Source organism: Xiphophorus couchianus, chromosome 17 (genome assembly GCF_001444195.1).
Source record: "Xiphophorus couchianus chromosome 17, X_couchianus-1.0, whole genome shotgun sequence".
Lineage (NCBI taxonomy): Eukaryota > Metazoa > Chordata > Actinopteri > Cyprinodontiformes > Poeciliidae > Xiphophorus > Xiphophorus couchianus.
The window spans coordinates 16,264,371-16,282,928 of NC_040244.1; the positions used below are offsets into that span (position 1 = coordinate 16,264,371).

Here is an 18,558-nt window from a genome sequence, read left to right on the forward strand (position 1 = left end):
AATCAAACGGCAGCAATAAATACAACTTTATGATGACGTTCTAATTTACTAGGATATTTAACTGTAGTCAAATGGAGCAATATGAAGACATAACTACGTAACTTCAACCTGTTCATTTGCTTTTTTATCATTTAAATTAGAAATATACAATAAAATCAAAGACAAAGCAGAAAAAAATCTGAAGTTTCTCAAAATTCGACTTATCTTTATAAACTACTTCTATCGTGCTCTGCTGTCTGGCATGAAGGAAAACTGTTTAGCCACTCAGACCCACTTTGGTTCCAAAAATCTGGTTAAACATGTCCAAAGTGAACTTACTAAACAACTATTCACTGATTTGTCTTCTTCTCATCTCTCGCCATTAAATTCCCTAGATTGAGAGCAGCGTGAAATGTGTGGCCTGGTAAGAGGTGGAGTGTGTGTACCTGAAAGCAGCCGGCTCAAACAGAACCAGCAGGATGACTGACTGAATGACTCACGCCAATGATGTTAGAGAGAGCAGGCTGCTCTGCTTCCTGCTCTCTGCTCTAATCTGCTCAGGTTGTAATAAAACCAGGTCGGACTATATAAAGCAGCAGTTATCTGAACACACACTGGGATGACTTTGCCAAATACAATTTGCTTTGTCTCAATAAAGGGAGATTTTGACTGAAATAAATTAATAAATATGCATATTTAGATGACTGGGTGACCATTAGTACAAGCCGATGTGTAAAGAAAGCACTTCTATGACTTTGTATTTTTATGATGCAAAGCACATTGAAATGACTTGTTGCTGAAATGTGGTGCACAAATAAAATTTGATTGAGTGACTGATTAAATAATGTATAAAAAAATAAATAAAAAGCTACATAGCTACCTTTTCGAAAGCAGGTAACCCTGCTTGAGGAGCCAATCCAAGGATTTAGCTTGCAAACAGTAAGTGAATCTTCATCAATGCTGACTGAATGTCTGCACAGGGTAGAATGAGATTTAGTAATGATATTCATATCAGTTCAAACTATCACAGCATTAAGCACTTTTAGGCTAACATTGTAAACCAGAAATTGTTCTTAATGTTTTGTCTGGTGGCATAAAGATTTAACTACCAAACCAGGCCCAGCGGCACAGAGTCAGCCGTGCCCCCCCCTGGACTGGAAGCTGTTTTTACCTTAGAATGGTCAACTTTCTGTTATTCCCATATCAATTTGATACAGTAGGGGTTTCCGCACTTCCCATATCTGTGTCCTCTGTCACTGTTTTCAGCAGTTAAACTCTTCCTTTAAGACTTTTGGTTCCCGGCAGCTTCTACTTTGTACCATAAAACGAATGCATCAATAATTCAACCTTAAATCCATTTTCTATGCCCGTGTTTGAAGTCGTGGCAGGTCAGTCCAGCAGTAACAGGGGTCTGGATCTGGATCCATCACAGGACCAAGACATGAGACCAGTACGTAAGAGCAATTTAGAACTGTTGCTAACCATACTATGAGTGTTCTTGAACTGTAGAGTGAGAATTTTAAAAGCTTTAAATGGCTTTACTGGGAGCATGACTTCATAGCTGGGGAAAAGATTGTGCCTCAGCCGAGTTTGTGTTGGGAAATGTAATTTGGAGTATCAGTCCCTTGTATTTCTGTTTTAATCAAAGTTAGAGATTAAGCTTTTTTTTCTACAGCTCCACACAGAGGATCTAATCCATGCTAATCAGATTACAGACAGCAGCTCTCGGCGGAGATGCCGGTTTGGACTGAACGCAACGACAATGCATGTCGGTTTCTTGTAATCTATAAGCAGCTTAAGTTGATGGGTTTGAATATGAAGCTCCAAATAGAATGACCATAAAAAGAGCATCGGGTAGAGTTTAAAAAGGGAACAGTGTGGCTTTACAGAACGTGTTCATAATGAGCCAATTGAGTGCAGAGGAAGTCAAGCAAAGCAAAGTCACTCTTCTGTCATTGCAATGTCAACACATCCTAATGTTGCTTCTAACAGCCACAGTCAATAAAGGCCATCTCTGCTGTGTCCTTCACTGGATGGTTCTGACAGAGTTCGTGTGGGTTTATAAAGTTTCAAGGCATTGGATTAAATCACATGATTTAAACTGACACAAACTGAGCTAAAAATGTGATCCAGTCTCTAAAAGTTGAAAACTATGGAAGCGTTTTACCGTAGGAGCTTGGAAATCAATTCAGAAGTGGTATCTGGTTAAAACAAGAAAGTTTTCTTATCACCAGTTTTATATCTTGTAAGGAATAAAGGGGCTCACTGTGACTCTCCTCACTCCGTTTCTTCTAGACAACATCTAAAAATATGACCTTTTTTTCTTAAAAAGTGGGTATTTTGCTTTTAATGACATGTACGTGTGATTATAACAATTTTTTAAAATCTATTTGGCTATTTCTAAGAGCACACCACCTTTCAGGATGAAATAAATTTGCCACTTTCATATGGTGATGCTGGTCTTGAAAAGCAAAACAGTGAGCGGTTGAATTTATTCTCACTAGTCATTGAATTGTGCAATTTGACATTTCAAAAATAAAACTGCTTAATGGAAATACATCAACTTAAAAAAATAAAATAATTTTTTAATAAATGTTTTGCCGCTAAAATGAGGTGGGTTTTTATTTTAATTTTTTTGGCTGTATCAGATTTGGGGGTTTTTTTTCGCAACACTACAACGGAGACACTTTTTTCACATCCTACGAGACACGTGGTCAACAACCTGATGTTGCTACCGACGCAAACCAGGAAGAAGACAGGAAGTAGTTGTTGCAGGGTGATGGTGAGGCGTGTCTTTTAATGACTTATCTCGTGAGCGAACTTATTCATTTGTTATTTTAATTGTGCTTCTTATTTAATAGAAAACATGACAATTGCAAAAAAGAAAAAAGAACATAAACAAGTGTGCCAGGAACTTAACTCTACACATCCTGCTGTGGAGAGCTCCTCTTCAGTGGAAGCTACCCACAGCAAGGCAGTTGGTCAGCTAAATCCAGTGCAATAAAGCCAGGAAACTGGTCAGAGGCTGATAAATGATTAGAATTAGGGTGGAGGTTCACCTTCCAGCAGCAGCTGAACTACAATGTGATGGTTTGGCTGTAGCACGTGCTAGAATGTTCCAGTCAGTGTACAAACTTAGATCAGTCACATGCCCCAAAGAATTTGCAATCATCATGCAAATGCATTTGTTAGACACTGAGCATCATCATTTAATGTATCCTGAAATCTCACAGACAGTCCAATACGCGCTAAAATTGACCCAAGTGAAGCACAAGGACAGAAGCTGAGCGATTCGTCCAATCAAACAAATTCAGTTATATCTAATATCATTACAACAGCATCAGAAAGACTGAACAGAAACAGAAAACAGTTGTAAACCACAGAGGGAGGACATGAGTGCCATGGTGCTACAGGTTTGTACAAAGTTAGGGGAAAAAACTCTGAACAACCTGGAGCCATCTCTTTCCAACAAAAATCCTGAATAAGCGTCGTCTTCTAACCAGAACGTTACAGAAAATTTGACTTTCAGCACTTCAGTTGAACAGCAGCCTGATAAACAGGCTTGACAAAGCGGTAACCCGACCCCTAGGGCTCAGCGGGTTCCAGCGTGACCACCACACCCCCACCCTCTTCAACTGAGTCTCATGCTGGGACATAAAGTTATGGCAAGGCAAGCTTAGCTCTAAGGTTACCTCAGTGTAATAGCACTCATTTTGTTTGACAAAGAGTTCATGATTAACATAATTATGGACTCTGAAGGTTGGACTGAAGCACAGACCATTTACAGTAAACACAACGGTCTGTTCGTCACCATGGTTCAGGTAAATACACTTGACCTTGGTTGGAGAGCGCAGCAGGACGGGCAGACAGACAGACAGCAGCTCCTTCTGAAAGCTTCTGTCTGTCTGTTAAATACATTCAGGTGATAACAGCCATTCTGCTAACTGTTCAGCCTCTGCACTGTGAAGTTCATGAGCTAATTCCTGAACAAGAGCCTGGAATGGAAAGGTCCCCTTCAGTTGTTCCATGTGGGCTGCCAACACCTACGTTCAGCAGCCAATCCAGGGCTTTCTTACTGCCACACCTCTCTGACCTCATGGAGAAGGTCAGAGGATTGAGATGTTTCTACCGCTGTAAGTTAGTAACTAAACCGTTATTTATAGAGAATCTTTCATAATATAAACACCACTAAGTACCTCACACTAAACAAATACCATATTTTCCGCACTATAAGGGGCACCTAAAAACCTTCCATTTTCTCAAACGTCGACAGTGCGCCTTATAATCCGGTGCGCCTTATATATGGACCAATATTGAGCCACAACAGGTCTCGCAACTACGGTAAGCAGCCACCAACTTCATTTCCCCCGTAGAAGAAGAAGTGCGCGGTGCACGCTGGGTTTTGTGTAAAGACCCCAAAATGGCTCCTATTAAGAGACAAGCTTACGACGCAGAATTTAAGCTCAAGGCGATCAGTCACACAGTAGAACACGGGAATAGAGCAGCAGCGAGAGCATTTAACATGAACAAATCAATGGTTATAGCAGAAGTTGATATATATTGTGATTGCACTAACATTTGATTTACTGTAACAGTATCAGACTGTTTTTTATGTGTTTATTGAATTGAGGAAAAGTTCCCCTTAACTATATGTTATACCTTGCTGTTGTTAAAAGATAAACTGTGTCACGAAAATACCACGTCACTTACTTTACCTCGGGGAAAATAATAAAACAGCTGTTTATTCATTTTGGGAATGAACTGAGTTTTCAGAACGCTGGTTTATAATCTATTAATAAAGTTTGACTGACCTATCTGACTATTTTGTTGACATTCCCTTTAGTGCAGTTCCATCTAATAGATGCATAACGTAACCCCAGCCTCTACTGTAGCCTCTATTCTATGCGCCTTATATATGAAAAAAGTTTTAAAATAGGCCATTCATTGAAGGTGCGCCTTATAATGTGGAAAATACGGTACTGTTAAAATAAATAAAAGCTAACAATCGGATTGAGTTTCTGATTTAGTGCTATAAATCAGAAGACAAAACTAAAACTTTTTATAAATTGAATGCTAACAATAAACAGTCGCAAATATTAGGAGCTGAAATACTTAATGGTTTTAATTGTGATTAATCAATTATTGAAGTGATTGTCAACTAATTTAGTAACTGATTAATCATTAACTGGAGTATACAGACTCAGAAAAGTTATTTGATAAAAGAACAACATCCTCAGAACAGTACTCAAGGCAAAATGTACAAAAATATATACATTTTGCATTTGAGATAAGAAAATGTAAATACGTTCTGCCCAAAACTCATCAAGTGGCAGTTTTAGCTTCACCTGGTTCAAATTCAGTCCAAAAAATAATCTCACACTGAAACACATTTTCAACTCTACAGCGAATTAACGATAAGTCAAGCACAAAGGACACAGCTTTTCAAATGTTGATGTTAGAGATCATTTTCAGCTGCAGATGCATCCTTTGCTACCGCTGATCAAGCATGCTATTTAGGAAATGAAATTAATATTTTCTTATTTAAAAAGGATTTGAATTAATTCCTTATTTGTATATTTCAGTGTATTTCTGATTGCATAAAAAAGTCTTCACTAAAAAATATATTTTTTAAGATAGTAATTAGAATTATAACTAAAATTACCTTTAGTTTAACATGAAAGTTTAAGTTCAGGAGTCACAGAGACTTGACAGTGACTTCAGCCTCTGTGACGTCAGGAGTCACAGTAGTTTTCAGCCTCTGTGACTCCTGACGTCGGAAGTTTTCAGCCTCTGTGACTCCTGACGTCAGAAGTTTTCAGCTTCTGTGACTCCTGACGTCGGAAGTTTTCAGCCTCTGTGACTCCTGACGTCAGAAGTTTTCAGCTTCTGTGACTCCTGACGTCGGAAGTTTTCAGCCTCTGTGACTCCTGACGTCAGAAGTTTTCAGCTTCTGTGACTCCTGACGTCGGAAGTCTTCAGCCTCTGTGACTCCTGACGTCAGAAGTTTTCAGCCTCTGTGACTCCTGACGTCGGAAGTTTTCAGCCTCTGTGACTCCTGACGTCAGAAGTTTTCAGCTTCTGTGACTCCTGACGTCGGAAGTTTTCAGCCTCTGTGACTCCTGACGTCAGAAGTTTTCAGCTTCTGTGACTCCTGACGTCGGAAGTCTTCAGCCTCTGTGACTCCTGACGTCAGAAGTTTTCAGCCTCTGTTACTCCTGACGTCAGAAGTTTTCAGCCGCTGTGACTCCTGACGTCACAGAAATGTTCAGCCTCTGTGACTCCTGTCGTCAGAAGTTTTCAGCCTCTGTGACGTCAGGAGTCACAGAAGTTTTCAGCCTCTGTGACTCCTGACGTCAGACGTTTTCAGCATCTGTGACGTCAGGAGTCACAGAAGTTTTCACCCTCTGTGACTCCTGACGTCAGAAGTTTTCAGCCTCTGTGACTCCTGACGTCAGAAGTTTTCAGCCTCTGTGACGTCAGGAGTCACAGAAGTTTTCAGCCTCTGTGACTCCTGTCGTCAGACGTTTTCAGCATCTGTGACGTCAGGAGTCACAGAAGTTTTCACCCTCTGTGACTCCTGACGTCAGAAGTTTTAAGCCTCTGTGACTCTTGACGTCAGAAGTTTTCAGCCTCTGTGACGTCAGGAGTCACAGAAGTTTTCAGCCTCTGTGACTCCTGACGTCAGAAGTTTTCAGCCTCTGTGACGTCAGGAGTCACAGAAGTTTTCAGCCTCTGTGACTCCTGTCGTCAGACGTTTTCAGCATCTGTGACGTCAGGAGTCACAGAAGTTTTCACCCTCTGTGACTCCTGACGTCAGAAGTTTTAAGCCTCTGTGACTCCTGACGTCAGAAGTTTTCAGCCTCTGTGACTCCTGACATCACAGAAGTTTTCAGCCTCTGTGACTCTTGACGTCAGAAGTTTTCAGCCTCTGTGACGTCAGGAGTCACAGAAGTTTTCAGCCTCTGTGACTCCTGACGTCACAGACGTTTTCAGCCTCTGTGACTCCTGATGTCACAGAAGTTTTCAGCCTCTGTGACTCCTGACGTCGGAAGTCTTCAGCCTCTGTGACTCCTGACGTCACAGAAGTTTTCAGCCTCTGTGACTCTTGACGTCGGACGTTTTCAGCCTCTGTGACTTCAGACGTCACAGAAGTTTTCGGCCCCTGTGACTCCTGACGTCACAGAAGTTTTCAGCCTCTGTGACTCCTAACGTCGGAAGTCTTCAGTCTCTGTGACTCCTGACGTCACAGAAGTTTTCAGCCTCTGTGACTCCTGACGTCAGACGTTTTCAGCATCTGTGACGTCAGGAGTCACAGAAGTTTTCACCCTCTGTGACTCCTGACGTCAGAAGTTTTCAGCCTCTGTGACTCCTGACATCACAGAAGTTTTCAGCCTCTGTGACTCTTGACGTCAGAAGTTTTCAGCCTCTGTGACGTCAGGAGTCACAGAAGTTTTCAGCCTCTGTGACTCCTGACGTCACAGAAGTTTTCAGCATCTGTGACGTCAGGAGTCACAGAAGTTTTCACCCTCTGTGACTCCTGACGTCAGAAGTTTTCAGCCTCTGTGACGTCAGGAGTCACAGAAGTTTTCAGCCTCTGTGACTCCTGTCGTCAGACGTTTTCAGCATCTGTGACGTCAGGAGTCACAGAAGTTTTCACCCTCTGTGACTCCTGACGTCAGAAGTTTTAAGCCTCTGTGACTCTTGACGTCAGAAGTTTTCAGCCTCTGTGACGTCAGGAGTCACAGAAGTTTTCAGCCTCTGTGACTCCTGACGTCAGAAGTTTTCAGCCTCTGTGACGTCAGGAGTCACAGAAGTTTTCAGCCTCTGTGACTCCTGTCGTCAGACGTTTTCAGCATCTGTGACGTCAGGAGTCACAGAAGTTTTCACCCTCTGTGACTCCTGACGTCAGAAGTTTTAAGCCTCTGTGACTCCTGACGTCAGAAGTTTTCAGCCTCTGTGACTCCTGACATCACAGAAGTTTTCAGCCTCTGTGACTCTTGACGTCAGAAGTTTTCAGCCTCTGTGACGTCAGGAGTCACAGAAGTTTTCAGCCTCTGTGACTCCTGACGTCACAGACGTTTTCAGCCTCTGTGACTCCTGATGTCACAGAAGTTTTCAGCCTCTGTGACTCTTGACGTCGGACGTTTTCAGCCTCTGTGACTTCAGACGTCACAGAAGTTTTCGGCCCCTGTGACTCCTGACGTCACAGAAGTTTTCAGCCTCTGTGACTCCTAACGTCGGAAGTCTTCAGTCTCTGTGACTCCTGACGTCACAGAAGTTTTCAGCCTCTGTGACTCCTGACGTCAGACGTTTTCAGCATCTGTGACGTCAGGAGTCACAGAAGTTTTCACCCTCTGTGACTCCTGACGTCAGAAGTTTTCAGCCTCTGTGACTCCTGACGTCAGAAGTTTTCAGCCTCTGTGACTCCTGACATCACAGAAGTTTTCAGCCTCTGTGACTCTTGACGTCAGAAGTTTTCAGCCTCTGTGACGTCAGGAGTCACAGAAGTTTTCAGCCTCTGTGACTCCTGTCGTCAGACGTTTTCAGCATCTGTGACGTCAGGAGTCACAGAAGTTTTCACCCTCTGTGACTCCTGACGTCAGAAGTTTTCAGCCTCTGTGACTCCTGACGTCAGAAGTTTTCAGCCTCTGTGACTCCTGACATCACAGAAGTTTTCAGCCTCTGTGACTCTTGACGTCAGAAGTTTTCAGCCTCTGTGACGTCAGGAGTCACAGAAGTTTTCAGCCTCTGTGACTCCTGTCGTCAGACGTTTTCAGCATCTGTGACGTCAGGAGTCACAGAAGTTTTCACCCTCTGTGACTCCTGACGTCAGAAGTTTTCAGCCTCTGTGACTCCTGACGTCAGAAGTTTTCAGCCTCTGTGACTCCTGACATCACAGAAGTTTTCAGCCTCTGTGACTCTTGACGTCAGAAGTTTTCAGCCTCTGTGACGTCAGGAGTCACAGAAGTTTTCAGCCTCTGTGACTCCTGACGTCACAGAAGTTTTCAGCCTCTGTGACTCCTGATGTCACAGAAGTTTTCAGCCTCTGTGACTCCTGACGTCGGACGTCTTCAGCCTCTGTGACTCCTGACGTCACAGAAGTTTTCAGCCTCTGTGACTCTTGACGTCGGACGTTTTCAGCCTCTGTGACTTCAGACGTCACAGAAGTTTTCGGCCCCTGTGACTCCTGACGTCACAGAAGTTTTCAGCCTCTGTGACTCCTAACGTCGGAAGTCTTCAGCCTCTGTGACTCCTGACGTCACAGAAGTTTTCAGCCTCTGTGACTCCTGACGTCGGACGTCTTCAGCCTCTGTGACTCCTGACGTCACAGAAGTTTTCAGCCTCTGTGACTCTTGACGTCGGACGTTTTCAGCCTCTGTGACTTCAGACGTCACAGAAGTTTTCGGCCCCTGTGACTCCTGACGTCACAGAAGTTTTCAGCCTCTGTGACTCCTAACGTCGGAAGTTTTCAGCCTCTGTGACTCCTGACGTCACAGACGTTTTCAGCCTCTGTGACTCCAGACGTCACAGACGTTTTCAGCCTCTGTGACTCCAGACGTCACAGAAGTTTTCAGCCTCTGTGACTCCTGACGTCGGAAGTTTTCAGCCTCTGTGACTCCTGACGTCGGAAGTTTTCAGCCTCTGTGACTCCTGACGTCGGAAGTTTTCAGCCTCTGTTACTCCTGACGTCAGAAGTTTTCAGCCGCTGTGACTCCTGACGTCACAGAAATGTTCAGCCTCTGTGACTCCTGAGGTCACAGAACTTTTCAGCCTATGACTCCTGAAATCGTGTTCTGCAGTCTGAACACGCAAAGGACCTAAAAGTGTCCCACATATGCAGTAGAGGGCGCAGTAGCGTCAGCGGTCTCAGTGTTCTCCCAACCGCCCTAAAAAGAAGAAGTGCTCAGTGTTCAGACTGTCATGAAAAGATCAGATATAGGTCGAATTATGTAAAAAAAAAAAAAAGAAATCAGAATTGGGTCACTTCAGGCTGCAGTGTGAACGCAGCCTGATATGTATTCATTAACATCAGAGTAATATCAGTCTGTTCCTATCCTTAGATCATGTTTTACATGGGAGAAATGATGAGATGTGGTTAGTCGCCAAGACTACGTCTATTCGTGTTTGGCACCACAAACAATGTGTGACTCAATTTCAGCTGACAGATTGAGATTGAAAATAACGAAAAATGTACACAAAAATCAAAAATGGGTTTCTGTCAAAAAAAAAAAAGGGCTTTTACCGTATTTTCCGCACTATAAGGCACACCTAAAAACCTTCAAAATTCTCAAACGCCGACAGTGCGCCTTATAATCCGGTGCGCCTTATATATGGACCAATATTGAGCCACAACAGGTCTCGCAACTACGGTAAGCAACCGCCGACTTCATTTTCCCCCGTAGAAGAAGAAGTGCGCGGTGCACGCTGGGTTTTGTGTAAAGACCCCAAAATGGCTCCTATTAAGAGACAAGCTTACGACGCAGAGTTTAAACTCAAGGCGATCAGTCACACAGTAGAACACGGGAATAGAGCAGCAGCCAGAGAATTTAACATGAACCAATCAATGGTGCGGAAGTGGATATATATTGTGATTGCACTAACGTTTGATTTACTGTAACAGTATCAGACTGTTTTTTACGTGTTTATTGAATCGAGGAAAAGTTCCCCTCCACTATATGTTATACCTTGCTGTTGTTAAAAGATAAACTGTGTCACGAAAATACCACATTACTTACTTTACCTCGGGGAAAATAATAAAACAGCTGTTTATTCATTTTGGGAATGAACTGAGTTTTCAGAACGCTGGTTTGTAATCTATTAATAAAGTTTGACTGACCCATCTGACTATTTTGTTGATATTCCCTTTAGCGCAGTTCCATCTAATAGATGCATAATGTAACCCCAGCCTCTACTGTAGCGTATATTCTATGCGCCTTATAATGCGGTGAGCCTTATATATGAAAAAAGTTTTAAAACAGGCCATTCATTGAAGGTGCGCCTTATAATGTGGTGCGCCTTATAGTGCGGAAAATACGGTAGTTACTAAATCAAGACCTGTTGACTAAAAGTGGATATAAAGCGACGCATGTAGAAGTTCTGCATCCTGCCCATTAAGAGCTCTCCGAGTCAATAAAAGAATCTTAAAATGCACTCAGAAATAAACCACAGGCCTTTGCAGACCCGTAAGCAGTGAAACTCAAATGTGAGAAGGCATGATTTAGCCAGATGTCTGGCAGCAGCATATTGAACAACCTGCTACTGTTTTATGGAGGTTATACTAACGTTTTGTGAAAAATGGTTTGCAATAAGCAGAAAGGCACAACTGTTTACTTTGATAATAATTTTCAAATGACAAGAGCAGGAATGAAAAGTGCCAGTTGTTCCAAATGATTTTTTTTTATTCCGGAAAGATAAGTATTTCTTTTTTCTTTGTTTAGCTGAAGAAAAACACCAGACATTCACTGTTTGACTGAGACGAAGCACTTCAGTAAAGTGTAGTTAAGAAAGAAGATTTACAACTAAATGTCATCTGTTTAGTAGTGATGCCAGGTCCAATGAATTTACCCAAGTGAGCAGATATAACAAAAAAGCAAGAACTAAAGTAGAACCTTGGGATACACCAAGCCTGCTGTTTGCTAATGTAACTGAGTGTTGTTATCCAGCCCAACAGAGCTGCTATAAGTCAAATGACAATACACCTGGGAAACAACTAAAAACGATAGCCTTTATATAGTCAAATACAACAAGAACTGCTTCCTTTTAACTACACAAGAAGAGCATCAAACATTGATAAAGTTTCTGATGAACAAAATGGCTTCTGGTACAACTGCCCTCACAACCAAAAGCCATTTTTGTTCTTCGAGTACTATTGTCCTGAGATGCATTCAGGTGGTACTGCAGCTAAATGTCATTAAATGTCACTATTCTCTAGAGCAGGGGTGGGCAATCCTGGTCCTCGAGGGCCGGTGTCCTGCAACTCTTGCAAGTCTCCCTGGTCCAACACACTTGAATCCAGCAGCTGAATCACCTCCCAAGTGCAGTCAGGTTCTCCAGAGTCCTGCTAATGACCTCATTATTTGACTCAGGTGTGTTGAAGTGGAGATGCATCTAAAAGTTGCAGGAGTCCGGCCCTCGAGGCCTGGAGTTGCCCACCCCTGCTCTAGAGCTTAGACAGCAGTATCTTACCCCCAACCACCACCATCAAACCTGGTTTTGTAAATAAAGTCTAATGAGCCTGCTCAGATGTTGAAATAGGACACTGCTTTTCAGAAAGCCACAACATGTAGACATTATCAACGGAACTGTTTCGGATCCTTATATAAGAGAAACTTCAAAACAGGATGGGACACGTGAATATGAGCTGTAAAGGTTCCAGCTTGGCTACAGGAAGTGGCTGCATCTGGCCAGCATGGTATTCCATTATAGACCCGCTCAGTGTTGTTTTTACACTTTGTGCGCAGATTCAACAGAGAAGATAATGATATTAACAATGAGATATGGGAGGTAGAGCTGTCTTATTTGTCCAACACATCCCACAGATGCTTGACTGGGTAGAGGTCTGTGGAATAAGCAGGTGAAGACAGTATGACAAAGTTCTTGTTAGAATCCCAGAAGCAGCTTTGCTCTGAGGATATATGCATCACCCTGTTTAAGAGGCCACAAAATGGTCTGAAACATCACTTAGCTAGAGGATTGATGTCAAAGTAACATCTATATGGATGATAGGACCAAAGGTTTCCCTAGAGGAGCATAGAGCACTGCACTCCCTCTGCCGACTCACCTTCTACCTAATTCATCTGAGTAACATACTGTATATACCCAAAAGTAGGCCTGTCACGATAGCAAATTTTGCTGAACGATTAATTGTCTCAAAAATTATTGCGATAAACGATAATATTGTTTGAAGACCTTTTTACACCGAAAATGACGTAATAATGCATGCGATTTCTTGCCAAAGATAGATACACTTTAATTTCAAAAGAACACTAAACACTGGAACTGATAAACAAAATAACCAAAAACAAAAATAAAATGGATTCTCAGTTTCCATTAACAAAAAATTTACTTGAATTAAAAACTAAACATAAAGCCAAAGTGGAAATAAATACTGCATTCAACCAAAAGAGTAAATATTATGAAGTCTGTATATTATGTTGCCCTTCAGTAATAATTAGATTTAAATAGAGAAGATGGGCACATCGACTACCTGATGCAATAATTCACACTACATGATTTTTTGCTCCTATTTTTCCCCTTACAACAATCTTAGCACGTTGGTCTTTCTAAGATTGTGTGGTGTGTTACGGTAGATCTTCGTGCCGCTCTGATCTAAATCAGAGATTTTCCCCGACTGGGAGCTTTAACTACACCTGTTGAATGCGACAGGTAGCCAATCAGAAAGCGAGGATTCTCCTCCGTGTTTTCTGAGGGGAAATTACGGAGGGGAATCCCAAACAGCTGACACGGCGCAACCCGAAGTCCGACACGGCGCAACCCGAAGTCCAGCGGACATTGGAGATGATATGTGGAAACAACATTAATGTTTATTCAACATGCAAAGAATATAGAAATGACAAGAGGAGGAGTTGGAGCGAAACCGGTAACTTTTCAGCTGTTCTTCGTTAACGTGACGTAAATAGGTTCTAATGATTTTCATTCAGTCAGGACTTTACACCGACACTAGCAACATGCATTGCAGGTAGATTGTAGTAAAGCATTGATTAATGCCTGGTTTTAAAATTAGTTCACTGGACTTGTAGCCATTATTTTGTCCCCATTGTTGGACACCACACGGCAGGATCGAATAGTTATACCTAGGATTTCTGTCGGCTAATGTGTGATCTGTCAGGTTTTGAAAATCGGCCGACAGCTCTAAGATGGTGTAGTGTGCGCTGGGCTTTACACTAAGGAAATGAGGAAGGGAGGAGTCAGTGGAGAGCACCGGAGTTGAGCCTTTTTTCATTCAGTGCCATTAGCTGAAAGAGAAAAAGGTCGGAAGAGACGATAGTGCCAATAATTAAAATGATGTCGATAGTTTTAATTTATGGTAGATTAATTGATTTATCGTTTATTGCGACAGGCCTACCCAAAAGTAAGGATACAATCTTCAGACATCAACACGATTGAAGCAAACATGGCTACTCAGAACAAGTCATCTTCTTGCATTGCTACATGGTCCAGTTCTGATGCTTCCATGCTTGTAGTTGGCGCTTTCAGTGGTCAGGAGTCAACATGACCACCCTGAACTGGACTTGGCTCCTCGTGTATATCTCCAAACCTTGATGATGTCATCAATTCACCAGAGTTCCTTCCAGAGATGGCATAGATACTGACCATTGCAAACCCCAGAACTCTGGGAGACCCCAGAAGAGCTAACGGTTTGGAGATGCTCTGGCTCAGAAGTCCAGCCATCTGGGTGAGTTTGGCCCTGGTCAATTTTTTCCTTACCCCACTCCCTGCTCCTAAAATAAATTTTGAAAATATGACCCAAGGCATTTTTTTGTAAGTTTTTCTTAATGGAACTTTCAGTCACCAAAGCTCCTTTGTTGGCAAGCGTTTCCATGGTACAGTCCAAAACATAAGACCATCATGTCAGCAGGAGGTGAGCAGGAACTTTACCCTCTTCAGAGTATAGACTGAGATCTCACTCAGTGTGTAGCTTTCAGCAACAGAGTTACAACCAATGATTATGTCACAGCACCTGAATTCTCTAAATACAGAACCACCACGAGGTCTATGAGAAGGTGTGCAGTGGGCCGTCAGAGAGTGAACCTATTCAAGAGTTCACCTAATTCAAGAGTGAACCTATTCACGGTTCACTCTTGAATTCCCCTACTTCCAGATTTTTCTGTGGAAATTAGCTTATTCATGGATCTTTCCATAGAGCATATCTAAAATATTCAAAAGAAAATGTAGCTTGGAAAGCTAAAATACCAAGGCAAAATGTTGCTTGACACACTTTTCGCAACAAAGTCAATCCAGGAACGTCATTCATCTTAGTTGTCACTGTCGGCTGAAACTCAGAGAGCAGAGATAAAGAACGTGGATGTTAGCTGTGCTCTGCAGTAGCGTTAATGGGTTTCCACTGTGCACATAAATGCATAATAACATATATTTGGTGTTTGAGCTATTAAAATAGAAAATTATAAGCATTTTCACATTGACTCTGATTTTAGCTATTTGAGGTTGGCTGTGTTCCCTAATAATACCGGGTTACATTGCCCAAAGTGGGTCCTCGAGGGCCGGCATCCTGCATGTTTTAATTCTCTCCCTGGTTTAAAGAACCTGGATCCAATGATGGCTCATTAGAAGGCCGAAGAAGTACATTGACGTGCTGAAAAGGTTGCAACTATCACCAGGGAGAGAACTAAAACGTGCAGGATGCCGGCCCTTAAGGGCCAAGTTTGGGCACCCCTGCTTTAAAGATAAAGCAAGGGTGCTTTACCGACATGAACACTTGAACAGACATGTGTTAAAGGAGGACACACACACAGTAGTGGTTTCTCAAAAGTCTGTTACTAATCAATTACGGTAATAGTTTTTTATGTATCTCAGAACTATAACAGTTTAAATCTCAAAATTTTACTTTAAGGATTTACTTGGAGTTAACATAAGTCTTATGACTTTTGTCTTATGACCAAGGGAGCTGCTGTGGCCACTTATGCCAGTTCATGGTTATTCACTGCATTCATTCCACTGTAATGAATAAAATCCAACCAACCAATTGGGCATGCTTCAAACTCCCTTACTGAATAAATAAATAAACTACTTTTTTTCCAAAGCCTTTTTTGGGGGTAAATTTCTAACCTGGACAGCTGTTTTTACCTTGAAGGGGGAATTATAGAAAACTGCACTGGTTGTGGAAAAGATTCCATTAGAGGAAAAAATGCCTCAACCTATCAAAAAGGACAAAACGTCCACATGCTGCTAAATATGTAACCCTCAAAATCATATAGAATAAATAATCAGTATTATTCACTTCACCTCCTGGTCATTATGCTACGCCTGAATAAAACATAAAATGCTACACTCAGAAAGATGGGAGAGAAATATTTAAATATCTTGATTTTACAACTTATGGCCGCTGTTGAGTAACTTCAAGAGTGATGTCATGATGCTCCGTCGCGCACATTTTGAAAGAGGTCAATTTAAAACAAGAAGCTAAGTCCACATTCCGCTTTATAAACCGACCTGTAACCTTTCACCTAAAGGTCAGCATGACGGCTCAACCAGAACAGAACTACATCCAAGCAGAAATATCACATCCTGAACCCGAGCCAACCTGCTGCTTGGAAACTAGTCTTCATCACATCCTGTTGTGGAGAGGAACAAAAACTCACCATGAGGTTATCTACAGGCATAAAATTCTGCTGCTGGCGGTGATTCCTCCGTGAGCGTAGCAGCTTAATCACACGGCGCTGCTGATGTAAGGACAGAGACCGGATGAAGCCAGCTTTAATTCCTATGGCCTGTATCGAGCTACACAGGAGGAGACTTTAAAATTCTAACATTTGACACTCAGATGTCCGCTTTTCTCCACGGGCGCTTGAACGCGTCATACAAAAAATGTCTTCAGGCATCTAACAAGGACACACAGGAACCGGTCGCTACTGCGTTAACTGTAGCGCGTGCCAGCGTCCTCAAACAAACCGACTGATAATGTCCAGGACCCCTCGACAGAGACACGCGGAGGTCTCCCATGGTTACCTTTCAGATGAAACGTAGACGTCCGTGTGTGTTCACGCGCTGCCTGCCGGGCTCCGTGACCTTGCCGCGGAAAGATGCGTGTGTGTCCGACGGGAACGGGGTGGATGCGACTTCGAGTTTCCTGAGAGTGGCGGAGCACCGCTCCAGCAGCTGCAGGTGCTACAGCGCAGCGGAGGGCGGCGCTGCGCTGAGATCCCCGGGCACTGGAGCAGATCAGGGCGGCTCAGACCGGCTCCACCATCATATCCTCATCCTCATCTTATTAATTATTCCTCCGTCATACTGCTGAGCATCGCAGAACACAGACCAGGCAGCCGCACAGCAGCATTTTCTTCACATCATAAGCCCAAACTTTAATGCATTTAATGACGACAAAACACAAAGTAAGTAGTACATAATGTAGAAGTGGAAGGAAATAATGTATGGTTGATCAACCATATATTATAAAATATTAAATCAACTATGTGTATACACAAGTCATTTATATATGACGTAAATATAAATTAAGTAAATAATAATGATAACAGGAAAAATGCCACCCTATGGAACGTCAGAGAGACATGTTCAGTGCAGCCATCTTCTTCAGTCAAGACAAGTTGCCCACAGCATGATGCCGCCACTACCATGTTTCACCAAAAGGAATGTATGTTCAATGGACTTTGCACAGTTTTCTCTACAGTTTTGTAGAAAAGCCAGAAATATCTCTTTTGGTCTCATCTGACCTCCTTTGAAAGTGTCAGCTTTCTTTTCCCCCACATGTTTTACTTCTGTTTTCCCACCTGAGCTGTGCAGCTACCCCAGAGTTACGCTACTTATATTAAATGTCACATCTGGACTAACTAAGTTGCTTCTAACTCTGTACAATGAATAAATAAATAAATATCTTGTTGACAGACATCATTTTTTCTCCACATGGAACGGAGCATGATGCTGCCACCGCCAGGTTTCACTGTGGAGAGGTCATGTCACACCTTTTAGATTTTCATATTTTAATTTTTGAGAATTTCCAAGCAACAAAAACACCTTTGCACTCTTCAGAAATTTCCTGCATATCAAGTGTTGAATTTCTTTTGGATCTTATCAATTTGCGGGGTTTTTTTTTTTCTTTTTTTTTCTGCAGAATAACTTGAACTCATGTCAGGAGCATTTGATGACATTCTGTCCCAGATTCCTCATCTGATTACGCCCAGATGTTCCAAATCCTCATTTGTATTTCCTGTAAGAGATGAAACTGCTTCCTGCAGCCGATGGAGGTTCACTTTTACACACCGGCTGCGTTTCTCTGAGAAGTGTGGTTTGTATGTAAAAAAAGAGCGCCGCAACCGCCAGCATCAGACGCAATCTGGGTCATCTGTGCTCAATCCACGGGATTAGTTTGGTCACTGAGAAGCCTCCGCATATGGTGCTGGAAGAAACACGCCTGATGATGAAAAGCCAGAAAAATCTACACCTTTGTGAATTTAATCTGAGACAAGGCAAACTACTGCTGGAGAACATGGGCAGTTGGCCTTTAAGTTGTTCATTAAAAAAAAGACATTAAAATTCTGCTTAAATAATCTCTATATCATTATTTTCTGAGCTATGTAGTTTTAAATATCTAATGTGAGCTGTTCTCAGCGCTCTGCGGGTGCTGCCAGATTGTTGTTCATGAATTTTTTATCTTTACAATGCACCAGCAATAAAAAGTTCTCTGAAACCGAGTCAAAGAGCCATTCATGCTGAGTCACGCGGCTTTTTCCAAAAGCCTGACTCAGCATTTGTTCCCAGATGAAGGCAGGAGACATTTTAGCGCTGAGCAGGTCTCGTGTTATTTATCTAACTGGAACAGCGTAGCCAAACTTTTGGAAATAGTTTAGCTTTGAAATTCAAACT

At 42.3% G+C, this 18,558-nt stretch overlaps 1 protein-coding gene across 4 annotated transcripts in view; it reads right to left on the minus strand.

Moving 5' to 3' along the window:
• zgc:165507 (monocarboxylate transporter 2) overlaps nucleotides 1–17,552 on the minus strand; it is a 33,658-nt gene extending 16,106 nt beyond the window's left edge. Inside the window, exon 1 of one of the 4 annotated variants that reach the window (XM_028043755.1) lies at nucleotides 16,687–17,552. Coding sequence is in view for 1 of the 4 variants with exons in the window: in XM_028043752.1 (XP_027899553.1) it covers nucleotides 2,395–2,426 (32 nt within the window). In the remaining 3 variants the exon portion in view is untranslated. The other 3 variants (XM_028043757.1, XM_028043752.1, XM_028043756.1) reach the window with 3 other exon arrangements.
• Between the last annotated feature and the right edge of the window lie 1,006 nt (nucleotides 17,553–18,558).